A 22564-nucleotide genomic window follows, 5' to 3' on the forward strand; every position below is an offset into this window, starting at 1 on the left:
TTGCACTTTGTAACAGAGAGTTACATGCTAATCACAGAGGACAAAATGCTGCATGTCTTCCATCGTTGCTCTTTGTTTACTGAGTCACGTTTTTCTTCTTTGTTGGATTTAATAGCGGGGTAAGCTGCCACGGCGTCGCGCTATTGTTTGACAGCTGCGGTTTCCGGCATCTGGCTTACACGCTGCTCACCACAAGAGGGCACAGTTTGCTGTGGAAACACAAACAGGATCAGGCTTAACTGTACCAAACCGTCCCAAACCGTACTGAACCGACCCGGACTGCTTGGTGGAAACGCAGCTTAAATGGGCCTTTACAGTTTGGTTCAAAATGTTGAGAAAACATGGTTCCTTTTGTTTCTTACTTTTTTACAACCGACCTCCTTTTGAGACAGTAAGACCAAGAAAAACGCATTAATGTATGTAATTACGAGCTAAATTGACTAACAGGCAAGCACAGTGTAGTTGTTTATGAGTAGGCCGAATGCCTACTTCAGCTCAACGTCTTTGTTTGTTTCTGTTTGGTAGGGTCAACATTTCCAACATGGAGTCCGCCTTCACATGGCCTTAAAACAACTATTCAGGAAAACAGAAAATGTCATTGAGACTGTGTTCATATTCTGCAGAGTATTTAGTCCTAATTTACATATACCTCAAGATTACAGGCAGGGCAAAGTACTTCATATCTCATTTGAAACCAGGAGGCTAGTCCTACTTTTCACATAAAGTCTAAAACTAGTTTCTCAGGCCCCGTTTACACTGAGACTCCCGCAACGATTCTTCCTTTGCGTTTTCAAAAGCCACCCGCGTTTACATGAGGACGGCGTGAAAATGATCCGCGTTCATACGACTCCAGGAGGACAAGTCTCCTCTTCTGTTCTTTCTTTTCTGCCGTTTTGTTGTGTGAGACAGTCGGCAATCCAACCATAGCGCGCATTACCGCCACCTACTGGCTCAACTGGAAATGTGGCTGAGCACGGAACCTTCACCTGAAACTGCGAGTGCGCATGCGGTGACGTCAGCGTTTCACCCTGAGACGCTCCGCTCTGTGTTTACACGAAGCTGGATGGAGGAGCGGATTCAGATCTTTCCACTCTGGGGAGCGTTTTCAAAAGTTTGCGTTTTCACTGAAAACGCAACGTGGTCTCGTCTAAACGGAAGGCCAAAATGCAACAAAATGTTAGCGGAATCGACCGTTTTCGGCGTCATGTAAACGGGGCCTCAGTCTACTAGGGACCAGATCTGCCATGTGTTTCAGTGCTATGACTGGTTTTCAGCTCTAAACGCTTTTTTGATGAAGACTCTTGAAAATCTTTAGCAGAATTAGCTTATTGAGCATTAGCTTTTTGTTAGGCAATGGAGAGCATTACTTGTCATTAGAAAAGTGACAAGGTTATACTCACATAAAGTAGAACTACTGATTTTCTCTTGTATCCAAATTCTTTGAATTTTAATTCTGTTATTAACCCTTAATTTGAAAAGCATTTTTCAAAAGACTCTTTCTCAGATTCTACATGTTCTTCGTCTCCCCTCCATTGTCCAACTTTTTTCCTCCTTACCCTCTCTTCCTCCATGTGAGCCTGCGCTCCATAGAGTTACTTAGGCCCTAGAGCTCCACATGTGTAAGGGGATATCTCCTCTCCTCGGTCAGCCTACAGCAGGGAGCTAACCCAGAGATGTTGTTGCTGCCACAACACTATGCAGGGAAAGCAGTTAGAGGGAAGAAAATACGGAGAGTAAAGATATGAAAATATCATCAGAGCACTGGAAAGCTGCTTGATTCCAGCTCCTAAAATCCTTGTGTAAATAGTCTACGCATTCTCCAGGAACACACATACATATACACACAGACACTTCTTGCATATGTCTGGAGGAGGAATCAACTAGAACAACCACAGCGCTTGGCTCTCTCTGACTTTCTATCCTCATTTTGCAGCCCTGCAGAGGTGAAACATCACCAGCTTGTTGGTTTTGGAGGTCCTCTGATTGCTCCTGACTTCTTTGTTCAAGCAAACCATTACGGGCACAAATATTACATCTTTTCAAGAGTATTAGGAGTATTAGAGATCGGCAGCATGTGATGGCGATCAGCCCACAATGCAAATATTGTTTTACTGTATCTGATGTATCCAATCCCTGCTATGAAAGCAATGTGTTCCAGTTTAAGGAATATCCTCCTAATCCAGCACTGATTTTTTTCAAAACATGACTTATCTGATGATGAGAGACACAGAGAGTAAGGTTATTTGTTCAGTTCAGCAGCAGAAAATTACTGTTTTGGTGAGAAGCTCAATATGGGTGGCACAAATCCCATGCAAATGTACCAGTTTTAAGCTAATGCTGTGCAAGTCTGTACACATGCGCACACATAAACACACACATGACTGGAATGCAGCTTTAGCACCCTGTGCTCTAGTCAAAGATGAATGCCTCACAAATAAGCATGATTCTGCCTCATGAAAGGTGCAAATACTTCACATTTTTAGCAGTTAAAGTTCAAGAGCACACCAAGGGTTTCTTTTAACCGACATTTGGCCGTGTGCTGTGGTTTAAATCTTAAAACTAAGTTCTACATCGCTGCTGAAATAGTTCTTGTAGCATCGTACTGCAGAAATGGTTCTCTCTACATTTGACAAAAATCATAAGTGTTTTAAGTTAAATCAGTATAAAAAGTAAAATACTTTCCTTTTTTATATTTTTTATATGAAGTAGGTGCATTACTCTTCAAGGCTACATGGGTTCAGATAAGAAGACCTCTGCAGCTGTGTTGTCTGACTGAAAAGCAGACACATACAGGAGGCTGAGCAGACAGGACTGTGGTGTCTTTTTCACAGGTTTTTGCTTTAGGAATGCAAACACAGACCATGTTTTTCCTGAAGAAATGTTAAATAAAAGAAGGAGGGACAGAGAAAGTTGACAACATGTGGTCACCACAACAAGAAATCCAGCAAATTCACCAGAAACTAGGGATGGCGGCTAACTGATACATACACAGAAAGATGCTGTTCTTCTTTTCTTTAGTGGTATAAAACAGTTTGTGCCTTCGTCTGGCCCAGTGTGTCATTAAACACCAGTGATGAGGTGTTGACACAGCTAGCAGTACACTGCTCATTGTGTCAGGGATTACTGCAGGACAGCACAATAGCTAGTTAATCATAAACACCCCAAGTACACTAAAGCTTGTGCCTGTCTTTGCTATCTTCCTGAGTTACCGTTAGCAAATAATCCCATAGAGCTACTGCACTTTGGACTGCTGTGTGTGTACCTGCGTGTGGATGCAGAAGCCAGGGCAGCAAGTGAGCGCATGATTTTTTAACCAAGCTCCACAACTGCTGTTGCTGCTGATTATAAGAGTGAAGCAAGGAGTTAGGTTTACATGTTTGCAGTCAGCCCAGGAGGGTTTAAATGAAGTTGACATTGGCAGATCTCATCTCATCACCTCCAGCGTTAATCTGCAGATCTCTAAATGCTGTAACTAAGATGTAGACTGAGAATACTCAAGGACTAAACTCCATCACAAAGAGCAGTGTTTGCCTGACCTCCTCCACTCCTCCTGTCTATCAGGGTGCAGGGCTTGGTTTAGTTTTGCCAGGCCTTGGCAAAACAATGTTTACTCTGCTTTACAGCTCCTCTGTTTGTTTTCCCCTTCACTGGAGCGACCACCGCTCTCTCCCTCTGTCTCCGCTGCACTCAAGACGTCCTGCCACATTTGGGGTCACTTGTGAGCCCACCCACCAGGAAAAGAGTGTGTCAGCCTCCAGAGCTAACAACACACCTTCTCAGGTGGTTTACTGCACTCTCAACGCACACACACACACACACACACACACACACACACACACACACACACACACACACACACACACACACACACACACACACACATGGAGTGACAATCTACCATCTAATTTGGCTCATAGATCTTCTGTCTGATAGGCAGCGCCTCTTCTCTTACTCAGGTTTATCAAGCTTTCCCTCGAGGACATCATAAATAGCATGTGTCAGGAGTACAAAGCAGTGACTGTATCTTTTTTTTATGAAGAGTTGGAACCGGTTCATCAACAGTATGTTCTCATCAAAGGGAACAATTATCAGATACTTATTTCTGAAGGTATGGGACCAAAAATGTGACAGAAAGTTTAAATCCATTAGTAAGACTAATGAAAAAAAATGTGGGTGTCTAAATAAGAAAGAGTTAAGTGGAACAACAAAAATAAAATGCTGCAATGATAGCAGATTTTTAATAGGTTTATTTGGTTGTGGAAGGAGGCTGATGTTTTGGTTTTCATATTACAAGTCGAAATTTCACACATCAGCTACAAAAATCAAATATGTGCCAAGATAAGATTTTCTTTTCAAAGGGTTTTCAATTTAAGAAAAAAAAATGCTGAAATTCTTCCATTTGATGTTCACTTTTGATCCAAGATTACAGTTTGCACACCAGCCTCTTATTTATCTCCACACGCTCCGAAAAACAAACTCAAGACTATGATTTACAAATCCCAACAACACGTCGGTCATGATTGTTGTGGGGGTATTATTAGTTCAGGCAGCTTGACGGAGTGCAGGAGAATCACATGAGGCCTTTAAAGGGGGATGGGCAGAGTTTTTAGAGGGTGGTATGGCTTTAAGAGTTTACTACCATCTCTGCACTCACTCAGTCACTCACACAACAGAAAGTTTGGAGGCTAAGCGAGAGCTGGTGGGATACCGATAGGAAGGGGTAGGACGTGCTGAATTAGGAGAGGAAAGGTAAAGAAAGAGAATAGAAAAGGAGGACTACCGGGCAGGAGCAGAATGAGAAGCAACGTGGTTAGGTCGGAGATTTAGTTGAAGGGAAAGTGAAATGCGCATGAGCTGATCAACAACGCCGGAGAGAGACACTTTCAATGGAACTGAGCGAGTAAAACTCCAGCGGAGTCAAAAGCGCAGATTTGAGCAAGGGGCACTGTCGTGTGATTCCCATGACTGTGCTCGTAAATCTGGAAAGTGCTGGCACACAGGGGACTCTATGAGCTCTTTGAATATGAAGGAAAAGACTTTACGCAAACTCCAGGAGAACAGTTTTAGGGGATATGAGCGCTAACTTCTGGATTTCGCTTCGATTTTTTCCTCTTTCGGGTTCAGTTTTGCGTCTTTTGGGATGTTTGCGAATTGTATCTGTGCGGCTTCAGCTCGGATACTGACCCGACTCTGCGCCTTGGTGCTGGTGGTCGCCGTGGGACTCGGTTCGGAGCTGCGGGTCCGGGTCCGGCTCTCGGACGGACTGGTGACCGATGAGGTGTTGGAGGCGGACAGTGAGAGGGACTCCATATCGCTCGAGTTCAAGCAGGGAGATGGGACACTCATCACTTTTGTGGCGGACTTCAAACAGGTGAGAGGTGGTCCTGTTTACCGCTTTAACTCCTCTGTGGTGCCTTCAGGGGACGTTGGTCCCCACTCAGTCTGACACTATTGTGATAAGACACGTAGAGCCTTACAGTGCTCATAGAAACTTACAAACTCAGCTTCGACCTAAATTTGTAGGAAGTTAAACTTTTTTCCCATCAAAGAGGCAGGGGGCTCAGAGCCAAACCATCAATTGAATTTTTCAAAAGTTTGCTGGATTTTTACTCAGAAAATCTGCTGTACTATGCCTGGAAGCAGAAAGGCAACATTAGTTGTAAAGTTCAAGATTATCTTGTTTCCTTTTTTTTTACTAATGGACCCCCCAAAGCTCTCATGTGTACTGTTTGTGGTCCCCCACCTTCATTTTGGGAAGCCCAGATTTAATTTGGGTCATAACGTTTTCTCTAAGTGGGTGTCCTGGGACTATAACAAATCAAAAAAGGGTGTGTGGATGATTCACATGACCTAAACCCCACACAACCAAGTCATGTTCCTTCAGAGGAGGTGGTTTAATGTCCCAAACCAGTTTATGACACAGCCTGTGATGACTTGATGAATTTAAGACAGAGGCTTGCTGGCTCAAGCTTCACGTTCACCTCAGGTTAAAGATGCAGGCTCGCAAATCTGAAGCTAAAATGAATAAGTTCAAAAAACTCCCCAGAGCAGTTCCTGTAACTCTCACATGAACTTAAGTAGAAGTCCTCATTGATCTTTTTCCATCTCTGCAAAGTTTCACTGAGGTCAGGACAGCTGCTGCTCCTTAGATGTGGACATCCACAGACCCCTGTGGCCCTGCTGCCCCCAGGTCCAGAGCTGATCATTAGCTGCCATATTTAGCATTTTACTATTAGTAGACAAACAGATCAAGTTTCCCCTTTTCAGGGTTTCAGTGCTACAGCTGTGATTTTTTTGGACAGTTGACACTGTTTCACTTTTGATAATGACTGCTCAGAGACACATAAATGTCAGTGCTGGAAGGAAAGCTACAACTGTGATGTGAACAGCCAGGGTGGGTGGGTTGGGGAGACTCAGAGAGGCGCACAGAGCAAAGGCATGTGTCTGTGATGGTTGCTGTCACACAGAAGCTGACAGGCTGGCGAGATGTGAAGGGGGAGATTTACCAGGATTAAGTGGGCATGTCTGACCTTTTTGATCTGCAAGTCTGGTTCACTAACCAAAACAGCTAATTTCGAGTTGAAAGAGAAGAGGCCGTCACCCCCAATCATTGGTGACAAACTGATATAAAGAGACGCACACTGATCTGTGAGGAGGCAGGGAGCCTTCTGCCTGGCGTCGCTGGGGCCTCTGTTGTACTGTCCCCTCATGCATGCACATATGGTTCTGTTTATTTGACTGAAGCCAGCAGAACCTCTTAGATCACTTAACTTTTCCGCTGCCTGATTTATCTCTTCACTTGTAGGTTGGCCTCTTTGCCCCCCCTCCTCTCTCTTCCTGCTCTCCTCTCATTTCTCCTGCATGTGGTTTTCATTCAGCTCTTGTGCATCACCAAGATTTATGGAAAGTTGGATGAGCTGTCACCTCCAGCTGCCATGAATATACAGTCCAGCACGTGGGAAGTTGAATGTTATAACAGGGATGTTAAAGTACCGGAGATTTGTATCAAGAAAAAAAAGGAGACATGCCGTCAAAGTTGAAGGAGTAATCACTGTCAGCCATCTTTAATCTCAACTTTTTCAATCAAGTCATGGACGATTGGTTCCTCTGGGATGAAGTCTGTTCAAACAAATGATCACATCATTGTTTTGACGGGATCATTCAAAGGAGCTCTGTGAATAATCACAGCAGTTTTTTTTCTGCTTTTGTGACTACGTGGCAAAGATCTGATGCTAAATGTAATAACCATCAGACTCTGACTGAGTAAAAAGGAAGTTTAGTCAACCCTATCCAAGCAATGAATCACTGTGAGAATCAGCCGTGCTGTGATCTCAGGAGTGTAAGGATCATTCTGCGGACATATGGAAAAGATGATTCGGTTTAGCCTGCTCCTCACACCTCTGTGTCAAGTTGAATAAATCCCAACTTACAGATAACATCATCTACTTAGTTTTAATCACTTCAGAAATGTGCAATAGTCATAATGAAAAGAGGGCATTAGCAGGGGGAGTTTATCGCTCCCTGGTTCCTCTGTAATTGCACTTGTAGGTTGCTCAACTGGTTCTCTGCAGTGTCGGAGAAAGGATTTTTGCCAGAAACCTCACTATTTCATCCTATCTGGTTTAACAGTGATGTATTTACAGCTCAACCACCTCAGAATTATGTGAAATTGCAGCAATCTGTTCGCAGTTCAGTGATATCCTGATGACAGCATACAATTCTGCAGCAGAAGACCAACCTAATGTGCTGTGAAGCCATGAAGAAGACGGCTCTTAGGTCATGTGGGGGTTGACTTTCAATACAGCTCTGCTTTTTTTCACTTCTGCAACAATGTATGGCGTAACAGAGGCTGAGACCTTGAGCTGAGCATAAACCATGCTATGAGGTGTAATCCAAAGGAAATGTCTCACATATGTAGATGCTGAAAGTTTCTCAGAGGGGCTAATCAGCTGTTGTAGTTGTACGCACTGTGTCCTGTTTTTTTGTCAAGATGGTGGGTTTGATCAATGTGTGACTGCGGGCCTCTCAGATGAGCTAACACTGAAGTAGGGTTCAAGTTTCCAGTATAGTAATACACATTTTATGTACATCTGCTGCTCTTTGTCTCTTCAAGTATTGATTGATATGCCCTGGTCAATTCAAGGAAAAATGTTTCTAGACATTTTCCCAGAACTAGTGCAGAATTGTATGAATTGTCCGTTGAGAAATGTTAAGAGCCACCCCATACACAACATGTAATGGGATGCCAATATGCAAAAAAGTTGTTCCTTGTTTTTAGAGGATAAATAAGTCCAGTAAAACCAACATAGGATGTATGTGTGTTGTGTTTGTTGGTGTCACATACTTTTGAGCTCATCCATACCCTCTAGCACCCTTACCTCTGGTCAACACATGTGAGGGCTACTGGCTCAGAAGTGTCCCACTCTGCTTCACTCTGCAAAAGATACTATCAGAGTCTTAAATGGAGCCCACACCTAGCATGCTTCAAACTTAATAGAGCAGTTTGACCAGGAGAGGAGGTTAAGGCCTTATACACACGTAGCCGTGTATTTTCAAAAACAAATTTCCAACCCTCATTTGTTTTTGAAAATACTTTCATCCACACACACCGGGCAAATTCGCTGATAAGTGCAGCTCAAAGTATGGCAAACCCATATTTGGCCGGTTTTCAGACTTAACCTGTGGAGTCCAATCAGAGTGAACCCCCATCATTCAGCTGTGAGGTTCCGGTAACAAAAACTCATTTTCCCAATGTACACACAAAATCAGGAAACCAAAGTTTTCCAAAATCTTAACTTTGACCAGAGTCTCCTGAAAACATTGTTTTTAGGGATGTTTAATCGCAACTTTATGTGTATGACAGGCCTAAATGTATTAAAATATATGTGGTTTCCCAGATACCTGGCTACATGTGGACATGGCCTTAGCCACAGGTACACAGGTGCACACTACACTCCCCTGACTGTGTATCAGGTCATATTATTGACATGGTCATGAAAATTCAACACATTTAAATCTACAAATAACAAAACTTTACAGTAACGTTGCATACTGATAGTTGGTGGAATCCTGAGAGTGATTGAATCATTTCCTAATGAGCTGTAAATCAACCATCGAAAGGATTTTTAACCTGTTGTTAGCAGGTTGTTTTCTGAGTATAGCTGCCCCTGCGTGCACTTCACTGTGCTCAGCTTTAAACTTGCTTCCAGTGAGTTACGGTGTGCTGTTAGATGTGGTAAAAACCATAGCACTAAGTGTTGAGAAAATTGAACCTTCTTGGTTTTGGATTGAAAATCAAGTGCTGTTTGTGGAGACGGGCCTCAAACTTGCACTGTATTAGTACTTTGACTTGTGGAGTGACACACCAGATATCCATGCTGGTACAGGTGTTTGAATTGTTAGAGCTGTGTTTATAACCGAAGCCAGGGCTGTGTAATTTTCAAAAAAGATTTAACAGATGACAAATCAAATCTTTTTTCCATTCATTCACTATGCAAAATGTTTTTTCCGCACCACATAGATTGTATTAATCCATGTCAGTAGATGGCATAAGTGACCTCCTTCTGAACAAATAGGTCAAGGGAGCAACAGATGTTTCTGGCCACTTGACACTCACTGTCTCACACCACTATGTTAAATGGCTCTGAGTTTTGTAAACAATGGAGCTGTGATGAGAGGGACCATGTCAGCTGTTTGGAATAGATGGGTCTTTATTTCGTTTTGGCCCTATTAAAGCGGCTTGTCTTTCATCCAGGGGCAGTTTTACCCTCAGGTTACTGCACTGTCGTGTATATTCTGATTGTGTTCAAAGCACAGCGGCTTCATGGATACACCCAAGCTATGAGAATGAACTGGAGATCCTTCACACACCCTCATGCGCTGTGGCCAAAGCGAATGAGAAGCAGGTTGGTTTGCCTTTTTGTAAGCCTTCCCCTTGGGGTATACAGTATCTGTTCTCACACAGCCTCACAAACTGTGTCAAACATCAGGACTGTAAAAGCGGATTTGGAGTGAGGCATTTACAAGCTATTAGGCTGACTCTTTCTGCCCAGCGTGGGAGGCTTGTTACCAACCCATTTTGTGCTTTTTTGTTTGTGGGAAGTTCTGTTGTTTGCCAAATGAAGCAACTGCAAGTCAGTGCAGTGCCGTCACCACATTTTACGTCTCTCTTTTTTTTTTTTTCTTTTGGCTGCCACACCTTGCCTCTCACTCAGCCCTGAAACACCATCCCGCTTTGTCACTTGCACAAACTTGTCAAGTCTTTGTAACAGGTAAGTGTCACCTGTTCTGGGAAATGCTGTTGCCTCAGACCCTTTGGAGGGGGGCATTATGGTAGCACATGGGTTTGACTTGATGCTATTGTGAAAGGTCAGAGCGAGTCATTGATAGATAAAATCAGCCAAAGGATTAGCTGTCCTGGACTGGATGAAAATAAGAGCAGCTTGCCAGGAAAAACCTCAGTTTTTCCTTTGAAACCCCAATAAATACACAGGTGATCAAGTGTTTTATGAGCAGAACCTTAAAAGACCTTTACTCCCAAGCAGTTTTACTATATGGCCCTTTTTGCGTGGGAGAGATAATCTCCACAGAGAAGCTTCTCCAGCATGAGTTCCTGTGAGGTCAATCTACATGAAAAACTAGCACTGATAACATTTTGTTTTTGAAAATATCCAGATATTTTATTTATTATTTTTTTTACTTGGAAGCTGTCTTTATCTCTTCTCCCAGTGTCTTTCATTGCAGTATGTGCAGGCATGAGATCTTTTCAAAGATGAACCCATGCGCTCAAGTCTTTTCTCCAAGCCACCTTTTGTTCCCCGCTGACTCCCAGTCCTGAAAAAAAAAGCTGCCTCCATGGCCTTGTTGTGGCCCTTCAAGGCCCCACACGGGCCCCCTTTGGCCTCTCATGGCCCCTGTTGATGTCTTTATCCTTAATCCTCCTCCCACCGGCAGGCCAGATGTTCATCTGTGAAGCTGCTGATAAAGGAAAAAAAAAAGTTTCCCATTCCCACAGAAGTGCAAGGAGAGAGGTCACAGCAGAGAGTGACACATCTGAAGGCTTTTTTCCCCCACTGATCTGAGACAGTGGACAGCAGCAGTTTTGGCTCACACGGAGCATAGTTTTGTCATTTCTGGTCACCTCAGAGGTTTGAAGGTTGCAAGAAAAAAGCTAACAAAGGGTTTACTCTTCCAAAACTCGTGTCCTGTTTTCAATCCAGTGTCCCAAAGTGTCCTTTGCCAAATCTGTGGCTGTCCTTTCAGCTGGATCTGGATACTTTCAAACTAATTTACTGACTGTTTGTCTTCACTGTGCTACACTTATGACAGCTCACTCCGTTTTAGCGCTAACACTGTAACGGTCGACACCTGGGAAGGTATTGCATCACCTAAACTCTTGTGAAATAAAAGGCTCTTGTATTTGTTTTCCTGTATTAAAAACTGTCAATTAAGTCTCAAAGACATTTTCAAAGATTATTCTAGAAAGTGTCACTAGGCTGCTTCAGTAAGAAACATTTTTTTAAACATAGTCATAAAAGCAACAAAAAAGCAGCCTCAGACCACAAAAGTTTATTTTCATGTCTTTAAACATCTTCTTTCAACAATGCTTAAGACATAGTTTTAGGCGCTGTATTGTTTTAATGTCATTAAAAAGCTGCCTGTGTGTCCCCTGCGACAGGATATGAACGCTGTGGGACAACAGCTAAAGGCTCAGTGGAACCGTAGCCATCTCCATTGTTTATGTCTTATCTATTTGCCTCATTTCCTTCCCTGTTAGCACCCACTGTTTGTCTCCCTCTCATTTCCTGAATGCAGAGTCTCTATAAACAGTTAGGGTGTCTGGATAATTGTATCCAGATTCTCTGTGAATGAAAAGTTTGCTCATTGTGGCCTGAACATATTTCATACAAGTTTAAAGACTAAATGGTGGAACTGTTGTTGTTTTCTGTTTTTGTGTGAAACGCTTATTTAAAAGTGTTTTAAAAAAAAAGTTGCCTTCTGCTGCTGTCAAAAGAAAAACCGAGGAAAACACCGATCCTCTTCTCTCTTCCAAGGCCTGCAGTGTTTTTATTGTCCATTCACTGCCACTGTTTACTAATTGGCTTGCTCCTTGGACAGCCAGGTGTGACCCAACCTCAAATGTGACTCCACATTCCTGCCTTTGGAGACTGTGTAATTAGCTTCAACTCAAGCATTTCTCAGCACAGCAGCTTTTCTCCCACTCCTTTTGTCCGTGTGAGTGCGTCTCACCCTTTCTCCCTCATTCTTCCAACATGATCTTTAATCCCTACCTACACCTGGGGCTCCCCTCCACCACACAGGCAAATATCCGCTCCACCACACTGAACCACGATCTTTATGCTTTCCATTGTTTTTTTTTAAGAACTAGCCACAGTGTCAAGTATTTTGAGGTAGTTGAGGTCTTAAGAAAAATAAAATTGTACATTTTCTGCAGAAAGAAGCCAGAGAGATTATTTTGAAGCCTGAAAAGAAGCTGAAACTACACTTCACATAAGCTCTGTAGATTTGTGTCACTATGCAGGCTCAAAAGAAAATTCTAACAATTTCTCAGCTGTGTTTTTTGAAGATTTGACACCTATTTGTGGTTTGTACTTGAAAAGATTGATTGATAAAATAACTCCAGACTAACTCAAACACTCACACAGACCCACCATGATCCCAAATGAGTCATCAGAGCGTGGCTGACCAGCAGTCCTCCCCAGCCAGCAGTCAGCCTTATCAACAGACAGGGTCTTAGAGGGGATTGGAAAACAGGAAGAGCTTCCCGCACAGGGAATAGCTGCTGGCACACTGTTTGTGTTTGTGTGTGGCTCTGTGTGTGCATACATACATTAGTGTGTGTTTAAACGTTCGCCCATGCATGCGAGTGTGAGTTGGCACCGTTAGCCCAGTCCTGCAGTAGAAGTCATTTCAGTCTGATTTTTAAACTTCTCGTAGCTCCAGAAATTAACTTTGAGTTTTGGCCTCACACAGCTCTCATTATCACAGCTAGTACAGCAGGTACGAGCTGAGCGAAAAGAAGGTGTTTGGTTAGCTGGGTTACAACTACAGTGACTGGGAATGTGCACTGTAAATGGCACCCTTTGACCATCTGAATAGGCTTTTGTGCACGTCTTAAATAACCTGGCCCACCTAAGGTAACCAGGAGTGAAACGGCCCCCCACCTTTCTGCTGTTTAACAGGTCATACTGTGACCCGCTAGTCACTCTTCATGAATACAGACTTGTGTTTGGCTGTTGGCCAGTGGTAGTTTGTCTCCAAATGGACTAAGTCCCGGGTGTCGGGGAGCAATGCTGAGGAATCTGTACTTGTGTGGATTATTTATAGCCATGCTGACATTTACAGGGCTCTGGTCGGGGAAAACTCAAGGCTACGCTGTCCTTTGATTATGGTATTACCCCGTCTTTTTCAAGACGGGGAAATGTCACTGTTTTAATTCTCAATGTCCGCACCTGGTGATTTTCTCTAAATGTTGGTCTGCAGACCTTCAATTTGACTTGGGTCTGTAAAAACGCACTTTTAGGTGGTGATTCATTCCTCAGATGTAGACCTTACTTTTTTTGGAATGCTTTTGAATTTAAGTAGGCTACCTCTTTATTTTCAGTGGCTAGCATGCCAACTTGAGAATTAAATCAGTGCTGAAACATGACTACGCTTCATCCCATCTACAAGATATAGTAGGAGTTATCCCTTCGACTACTTTAAACATTAGAGAAACGGTTTTCTTTCTTTTTAATCTAAACTTTTCAACGCTCCCTTGAAAATAAGCGTGCATAAATCGCTAGCAAAACAATCTGCCATGAGAGCAGGTCTTGCCTCTTTCACACAGGTTGCTGTTGTTTGAGCTGCAAACATTCCCTCCTGGTGTTTGAATGCTGCCTGTCATCATAACAACAGGTGTAAACCCCCTTGTAATCACACCTCACATGTGTTTCATTCTTTCACCTCATTGTCTTTTATGATACTACACTCTGCAGAAATGAGTCAGTGTGTGCCTGTGCCAGCGCTGGTTTCAGGCAGGCAGAATTGAGTCTCGTCTTGTCCAAACAAACAGTTGAATCCAGCAGCTTCTGTCTGGAGCAAGAAGTGGAAATGATGTCATTGTTAATATTCTTTTTTGCTATTGGTGGCCATGCTGATTATTACCCCAGAAGCACCAAAACTATGAAGGTACCAACACTGGTTTCTTCAGCTAAATCTTGTGTCTGACGGATGGCTGGAGACCTATTCCTGCAGACAGATTTACACTGAATAACTGCTGTCTGTGTTAATTGATAACGTGTTTGAGCAAAGGTTGTGAATATTTTTGATATTGTGATATTTTTGACATTGCACATTCCTTAAAACAGAACAAAATGTTATTCTGGTAGTTTTAAGAGTTCTCTCAAAATAACAGACCTCCTCTCAAGCTCTCAAGCTATCGTCAGTCAAAACAGAGCGAAAGAGTAAGCAGGATTTGTTGACACCAGGATAAAGTAAAGAGATTTTAATGTTAAAAAAAAAACAAAACAAAGTAATGTGCTATGTGTCATTTTTTTCTCAACAACTTTGCTCTGGAGAATTTGGAAATATGTTTCCACCTCCGCACACATCCTGGGTTTTGTCTGTTTACAGCCAGTGTCACATTCATTCCTGCCTGCTGTGTGTCTTTCTGACCTGCTGTCAGTTACAGCCTCACTACAAACTTGTGAAGAAGGAGAATTGGCAAACCTGAGGTTGCTTGGTCATTTTAGCCAGAAACACATATGCCTGCCAGTTTGTTTTCAGTTTTTAGGAGATTCACTGAACTGTACATTTATTAACAAAAAAAGACCAAATGTGTAAGGTTATCTGAAAATATGAAAAACAAAAAAAAAGATTTTTAATTAAATAAACTTATCAATTGAAAACTATGATAAAATTTTCCTGCGGGGATTAATAAAGGACATTCTAAAAAGCACATTGTAGATGCAAACTCCACACACCATCTCTGGCTTATCGACAATAAATATCGGAAGAATAATTAATTTTTTTTGGTAAGATTCATTTCAAGAAAAAACTTATTTTTAACCATTTTGCTTTCCACAAGTTAGTCTCACGTTGCTTTGTCTTCAGTGATCTTTTGGTACCCAAAAGATCAGTTTTTGTGTCTGTGAATTTTGACTCATAACGGGCATGGAAGCTCACCAACTAACTGCTGCAGACAGATATAACATTACTGAATTATTCAGCTTGATTAAAAAACAAAAAAAACATTTATTTGTTTTTGTGTAAATGTGCTTTTTGAGATTTTCCAGAAGATTACTTTGAGAAAGCTTTCCTTTTCCTAGCACAGTTTGCCTAACGCAGAAAATACATGCTCTTCTACTTCATGTTTACTTTACATGTATGAAACTCGTTGGGCAGCACTGCCAGCTGTTCTGAATCAAGTTTTAACAATATAGAATTTCAGTTTGGAAAACTGATGATTTGAACTGTTGTGGTCGCACTGCAGATGTACAATAATGTGCATATTATTTATGTCTCTGTATCTTTATTTTGGACGAAGCTAGCTTATTCCTGTTTTTTTTTTCAATATTAAGCTTAACTTAAATTGTTGAAAAACAACTCAATCTAGATTTTCAGTTGTATTAAGAAGATGCCCACTTTTCCCTAGTACCGTCATTGTATTGATGTTGACAGAGGAAAACTCTGAAAAGACCTCTAAATGACTAACATCTGATACCCTCTTCCATCTCCCAAGACAATATGCGAGCAAGTCACAGTTGTTAGTCACAGACTAAAAGACTAGTCACTGACTAGTGATTCTCAGACTGAGGTTACCACCACAGTAGGCACAGTTGCCCTCTCCTTGCCCCCTTTTGGCCGACATCCAAAGCAGAGTAGCAGAAGTAGACAATCATTAATCTGGACACATAATTACACAAGAGGAGGAGGAGGAGAGCTCAGAGTCTACCATTCAGAAACATCCAAAGGAGCACAGTCAGTGGAGCTACCCTGCTTCTCTGTAATTACCCAGAGAGCCCTTGGGCAAATCTGTGTACAGGACACAAATACCTTCCCTCCTTTCTGTGCCTACACTTCCACATGTACACACACAGCGTCCCAGTGCAGCGCCATGTGTCTGCAGTATGGGAGGTCTTGAAGTTGTGGCCTCTGCATATCCCTTCACTCGAGGGGAAGCTGCACTCTTTTCATGCCCCCTGCAGTTTTGACATCCTCTTTAATCATTTTTTTTTTTTTTTGTAAAGAGAAACTAGAGTCATCACAGCAAAGGAACATCTGAGGGGTCTAATTTCAATTTTCTTTTCCTTTGGTCCTTTGGGTACTTGTTTTCGTGCAATTCTGAGTAGCTCACAGAGATATTAGAGGGTAAGATCTGAGGTTAATATCAAATTAAGTCTTCTTCTCAAAATTCTCTTTGTAATTTGCGTTCCAAAGGTCAAATAGTCTTGTGCTTGTTTAATAGGCTTGTGTAATACCCCTGCCAGGAACTCTTTTCACAGACTTAAGTGGTTCTTTAGGAAAGGAACCAGTGATCATGCAAAGTGGTCTATAAAGAACTACAGAGCGTAAACACTTCTAAAGTAAGGCCGCATTGCTTCTTTGCTAGTGGGTACACTGTTGCATACAGGATGTGGGGCCAAAGAGCATGGGGAGGACTCAATAGGGTTATCTCTTGTCTGTTTTATCTGTCCCAGAGTTCCTCCTGCTCAGGAACAGCTTCTCCTCCACAGCCTGTTGGCTTCAGATCGCTGTGTGAAAAGCGGAGGAGGGGTGTTTTTGGGACTGTCTATCTACAAGCTGGAGCCAAAAAGTGGAGTTGGGGGTGGGATTGGGGGTTGTCTGTTGAATTGGAAGACAGGTCTGCTGCTGTACTCTCCCTACTGCTGGAGCTTCCCATCATGCTTTGCATGCCCTCTCACACAACTCTTTATGGCCTTGGGTTTGGCGCCAGATCTCTCACGCACTTGCCAACAGCAACAAGTTTTCTGTGAACTCTCCACTATCACCGTTTTCCTACTTGTACAGTTCCACATAAAATAGAGCGGTAAAATGTGCCAGACTTTTATGACATGAACGAAACTTTGATACATGTGTCAAAACACACGCCTAGGGATTTAATTTGACAGTGCAAGTTAACCAGAGCGTGACCAAAGATAAATTGTGCAGACATGCAGACAATAAAACGAGTCAACAAAGTGTCAGATGAGCATAGCAACATAAACCTGTCTCTACTTAGAGGAGACAGTTGTTTGAAAATCCTTTTCCTTTAGCTCCACATGTTGAATTTCTTCAAGTGTCTGGAAATGGAGGAAATATTTTCTCCAATATGTATGAGCCTACATGTATAAACAGTGAGTTATTACACTCTCACCTAATGCTCCACATACTATGTGTCTTCTGAGGATTGTCTGTTCATCATCTCTTACCCCTTGTGATGTCTTGCAGGATGTGAAAATATTCCGAGCGCTGATCCTTGGGGAGCTGGAGAGGGGGCAGAACCAGTACCAGGCGCTGTGCTTCATCTCCCGCCTCAATCGCAATGAGATCATCCCCAGCGAGTCCATGGCGCGTCTCAGACAGGTACAATGAATGCCAGCGCTAAGTTGCATTCATGTCTCTTTTTGTGGCCATGTTGTAATTTTATACTGTTTCCTTTTTTTCCCTGTGTAGAAAAACCCTCACGCCATTCGATTAGCTGAGGAGCGGAAAGGCCTGGAGCAGCTGACGATGAGCACAGCAGTCAATCTGAGCCGGGCCTGGCAACTCAGCTCCCACATCCACAACATGTGCAGCGAGGCGCGGGAGGCTATCTACACCAGGGAGGCTGATGTTAAACATTGGCTGGACAAAGGTCAGAGGTCATCCAGTCTCTGATTTTCATGGAAACTATTTTAACTTCAGTTGTTGTTTTCATCATGTCTGCCTGCTTCTCAATCTTTTCCTACAGACAAGCCTTATCACCCCGACACTTCCTATCTCTCTCGTTTCTGTCACCTCAACATTCCTTTTCTTTATTCTGATACGATACGTTTCAGATTATTCTGGATTAGGCACCGTTACTGTTCCTTCTCTCTGTTGTAACTGTCTTTTTTTCCCCAACATTTCTGATACATGTTCACTTTTGCTCTGACTAGGTTTCTTTTAAGCATGAATGATCGACAAGTTTGTTTGAATGAGAGTCTTATTTATTTATTGAACACACAGTATACGATGATAAAAAAAAAAAAAAAGCTTTCACTATATTCTGTCACATGTGTAAACCTCACTTGGCTCCAGGTAAGCATAGGGATTCAGTGTATTGGCCACAGTTGTCGATCCATTTTTTGACCCAGAAGGCAATCAGCATCAAGGCGAAGAAGGGATCTTTGTAGGAAAGAAAACATCAACAGAAGAAGAGATGGAAGGGTAGAAAGCAAGGGGAAGCCATCATTTTATTTCCATGAAGGTGGTCTTGGTATGTGGTTTGGTAGGTCAAAAGGAAGAAAAGTTGAAGTCATTGCTATAAGGGTGCATCTCATTCTACTGCCACAGAGGTAAAATACTTGTGTCACAAATCAACCCCCCAACACCCACACACACTCAGTTGGCAGTAGTGCTATCAATTTTGCAGTAAAGACCCTCTGAAGATATGAGAAGGAACAGTTTCAATTTGACTGACTTGCCACCTTCTAGCCCAGAGTCCCACGCACACAGTCGTAAAAATTTGACTTTTAACCAGGCGCGTGTTAGTTTTGGAACAAATTTTCTTTGTTCAAGACGACTTTTTACAGGATACAATGCAAAACAGGTTAGGAATTTATCAGTACAGTAATGTAGTGCTGTTGTTTGTAACGTGACAACCATCAAATGTAAGTTTGTACCTTACGTCAGTGGCCGACTCTGTGTAGTGCTTTAAGCAGCTAGGTGTTATGGCGTATCCGTAGGCTAATGTGACGAAAAGCATACTGTCAGTTTTTACAGTAGTTTAGTAGCAGTCCATATGCAGAACTTCTGACAACCTGGTGCTAGGACATGTGTCCGTAATGTGTAATGTTATTGAATCCTGGTTATGTCCTGGCAGCACTCGTCTACCAAGCAGAGCTAACATAACCTCACTCTTCATTTTATTGATAGACTCTCAAGTTTGAACAGACCACTGTAGAATAACCTCTGCATTTGGGTTGGAATGAACATTATTTGAATTTAACATTATCACAAAAAGCTTCACCCTTGTCTAAGCCTTCAACTCAGGCTGTATCACTCTCCCGTCTCACTTTTTTATGTTCTTCTGTCCTTTTTCTGTCTGATAGGCTCCAGTGTCCACCAAAGTAGAAACAGGAATAGTTTTCAGCAGAGAAAAATACAGATCTATCTTCTCCCTTCTAAACTGGTGTTGTCATAGAGACTTAGACGTGCCATGAATTAATCCAGTCCTGCTCGACCTGATCTGTAAGCTATGAAGTTGCATTTTAAAATAACCCATACTGGTGTTGATTATGATTAGGCATTAACTCTCCACAGCCACTTTAAATCTTGAATTTTATCAGGACCCAACAAGATTCCTTAGCTTTTGCAGCCCGTCCCAAGTGGACATATTTTTCTTGTATGTCTACCTTCACTCAACATTGGTTTGCAGCCTGGTAACTCCTATCTTGTGGGTCTTCCCCCAGTGGCCATCAAAAGTACTACAGGTTGGCAGAAAGAGGGCATCCACTTAAGTCAAAGGTCTCCAACAGGGTGTCCATGGAAGTACTACAGGGGGTCTGTGACATTTTTGGTTGCTTAGGAATTTTTTGTATTTTCAAGTTATTTGTTACCATATATTTCAATTCTAACTATTGTTATTGTCTGAACACACATCAATGGATACATGGAGGCCAAAGACGTCAGCCTTCAGTCAGTAATAAACACAGCAGCTCTCTCAAACTGTACACAGGTTCACTCAGCATTCACTTCTAGCTCCTCAGGACAGAGAGAGACCCGCCTCTATTGCTGCCAATCACACTGGCTCTGTCAGGTTCTCCAGAATAGCTTAATACTGAATGCACATGAACACTGTATGTTTATGCATAGTATTAGGCCCAATTGGATAAACAAATTGTGGTTGTTGTTGTTAAGACATTTTGTTCGTAAGCAGTTCATTTCTGTAGGTGCAGTTTAAAATGATTGTTGTATCTCTAAAATGATCCATTGCTCACTGACATACACCTGGATTGAGAGCATATCATTTTACATTACTTATTGGTCCTTTTGCAGTGGGATCAAGTATCTAAATAGCAATGAAGTCCACATTATTCTGGCTGAGGAGAATCCTTATGACAGCACTATTGTCCACTGACAGCCCTGTTGTAGAGGAAACAATGTTGATGGTCATGCTTCACCAAGCACTCTGCACCATTATCAGCAGAGGGAATCACAGTAGCATCTCCTTTGCATAACAAAGCTGTGCTTTTTAGCACACCATCTCATCTCTTTGGAGCCACTCTGTTCCCCCTCTCCAATTCAATATAGTATCTAATTGAATGAAATCACAGAGAGAATGATAGCTGTCTTTTGTTTTTAAAGCACTGATACTAATGAACCCTCTTATGTTTGTGTCACAGGAGTGGATGACTCCATATTCGAAGTACTGCCCCAAACGACGGAGGTGCCAAGCTTCCAGGCCTGTCACTCCACTAAAGACTTGTGGCAGCCATGTCTCTGCACGTACAGCCTACGTCTGGAGTGGTACCCATGTCTGCTGAAGTACTGCCGCAGCCGGGACACCACAGGCAGAGGCTCGAACTACAAGTGTGGCATAAAGAGCTGCAGTAAAGGATACCATTTCACCTACTATGTTCCCCAAAAACAGCTCTGCCTTTGGGATGAGGAGACCTAACATTTTGTTGATGGTTTATAAAAGGAGAAATATTTATGCTTCCCTCCAACCAAGCCTGTGCTGCCCCACCAGTGCTATTCACAGACAGCACGGTAACACTGGACTTCAGTTTACATGATGCTAAGTGAAGCAAGTGGGAAGCTGGGGCAACCAGATGTTTAATCTGAAGCAGGAAAGATATCAGGTTCTATACAAGACCAAATCTCTCAAGGAGGGACAGAAACAGCTCATCCTTACCCACTGATTTTATGACACATCATTGTCAGCTATATTTTGACTTTATTAAGAAGCTATTCCTTGTGTGCCTTTCTTGCACTGCAGAAGTAATAGAGCAGATGATAACAACAAAAACCTCTAAAGTATGCTCTGATATGCACACAGTTGAACAGTGCATCTCTAGCTGCAAAAAAACAAAAAAAACAAGCAGAGGATCAACAGAGACTGCATCTGATAAAGAGAGGCATAAAGACATGATCTTCCATGCCGGTGAAGGATAATTTCGGATGGTTTTTTTTTTTTTTTTTAACCCGCTGTGATAAACTGTTCATTGCCAGCTAAAGCCTTGTTTAGTCAACAACATGTGCTGGCCAAAAAATAGTTTTTTTTCTCTAGTACTGGGTTTATTTATTGAGTTGCAAGTGAAATTATGGTGGACTATTTTCTTATATGAATAACTCATCCTGTCTTTTTGCATTGGACAAGCTATTAAAGTCGCAAGACTGAACCACAGGTCCTTGGTAACAAGAACATTTCAGATGTATTCCCAGGCTCATCCTTTCTTTACTCAACTTAGCTGCAAAGTTGTGATGAAGTACAGTAAGTTTGGATATGCAGCTGTTCTACCTTACTGGATACAGCAGTCTTATTTATGTTCCCCATCAGTAGCCATGGGGGGTGAGGGGATCCTCGTGTTCACCAGTTGTATTCTCAGTCTAATAATGTTCTTTGTTATCAAGCCAAAGGAGGAAATGCTGTCAAAGAAAGGGTGTAATGTCTCTTTGCTGTGGCGCTTTTCCTGTTTTTGGTTGGCAAAAACTGCAATGTAGCCTTTTCAGAAATCTCTGCTTCCACCTGCTGGTTGAACAGTGTTCAGGCTAAGGTTCTATATTAGCCTGAAACCAGTATCCTGGTTTTTGGTTATGTGTCAATATCTAAGTCTTGATAAGTTATAATTTTGTATCCCTGATAATATGTCATGCATAAGCGCTTCTCAAACTTGTGGGACCAAATTTCAGTTTGTGTGTCTTTTCCTCAGAACAATAGATGGAAGTATAATTTTTGGTCTTTCTTACCTATGTCTTCATCTCAGTCTTTATTGCCATATCAAATGTCCGTTTGTTATTTTCTGTGTTTGTCCTAATTACTAAAGAACCAAATGAGAGAAACATTTCTATTTGTGGCCTTTTCTGGAGATCAAGTGCCTTAACATTTCCACTGATATCTTTGCTTGTAACTATAGGATAGGTTCTTAAAAATATTTTTATATGAAAGAGTTCTGAGTACATTACAAGATGTTGCCATCATGAGAAAATGAAGCATTAAGGTAATGTACCATTCAAAAGTTGTGTTTTTCACAAATTGTTTCAATAAAGTCTTTATTTGCACTGCAATAGTATTGTAAGAAATATTTTGAACCATGTTTTCACTTTTGTTGGGCAATACCCGTTAAAGGGCCTATATAAAACAGAAGGAAAGAAAGAA

At 42.1% G+C, this 22564-nt stretch overlaps 1 protein-coding gene across 1 annotated transcript; it reads left to right on the plus strand.

Annotated features, from left to right (window-relative positions):
- Positions 1-4570: 4570 nt before the first annotated feature.
- oafa (OAF homolog a (Drosophila)) lies at positions 4571-22543 on the plus strand. Its single transcript, XM_074678819.1, has 4 exons — positions 4571-5371; positions 17452-17586; positions 17677-17857; positions 20589-22543. Exons 1-4 carry the CDS (start codon positions 5141-5143, stop codon positions 20861-20863), a joined length of 822 nt encoding a protein of 273 aa, XP_074534920.1. The 5' UTR covers positions 4571-5140; the 3' UTR covers positions 20864-22543.
- The last annotated feature ends 21 nt before the right edge of the window (positions 22544-22564 follow it).

The sequence above is a fragment of the Halichoeres trimaculatus genome, unplaced genomic scaffold, assembly GCF_033239565.1.
Source record: "Halichoeres trimaculatus isolate MK-OKI-2021-1 unplaced genomic scaffold, fHalTri1.1 fHalTri1_scaffold_9, whole genome shotgun sequence".
Lineage (NCBI taxonomy): Eukaryota > Metazoa > Chordata > Actinopteri > Labriformes > Labridae > Halichoeres > Halichoeres trimaculatus.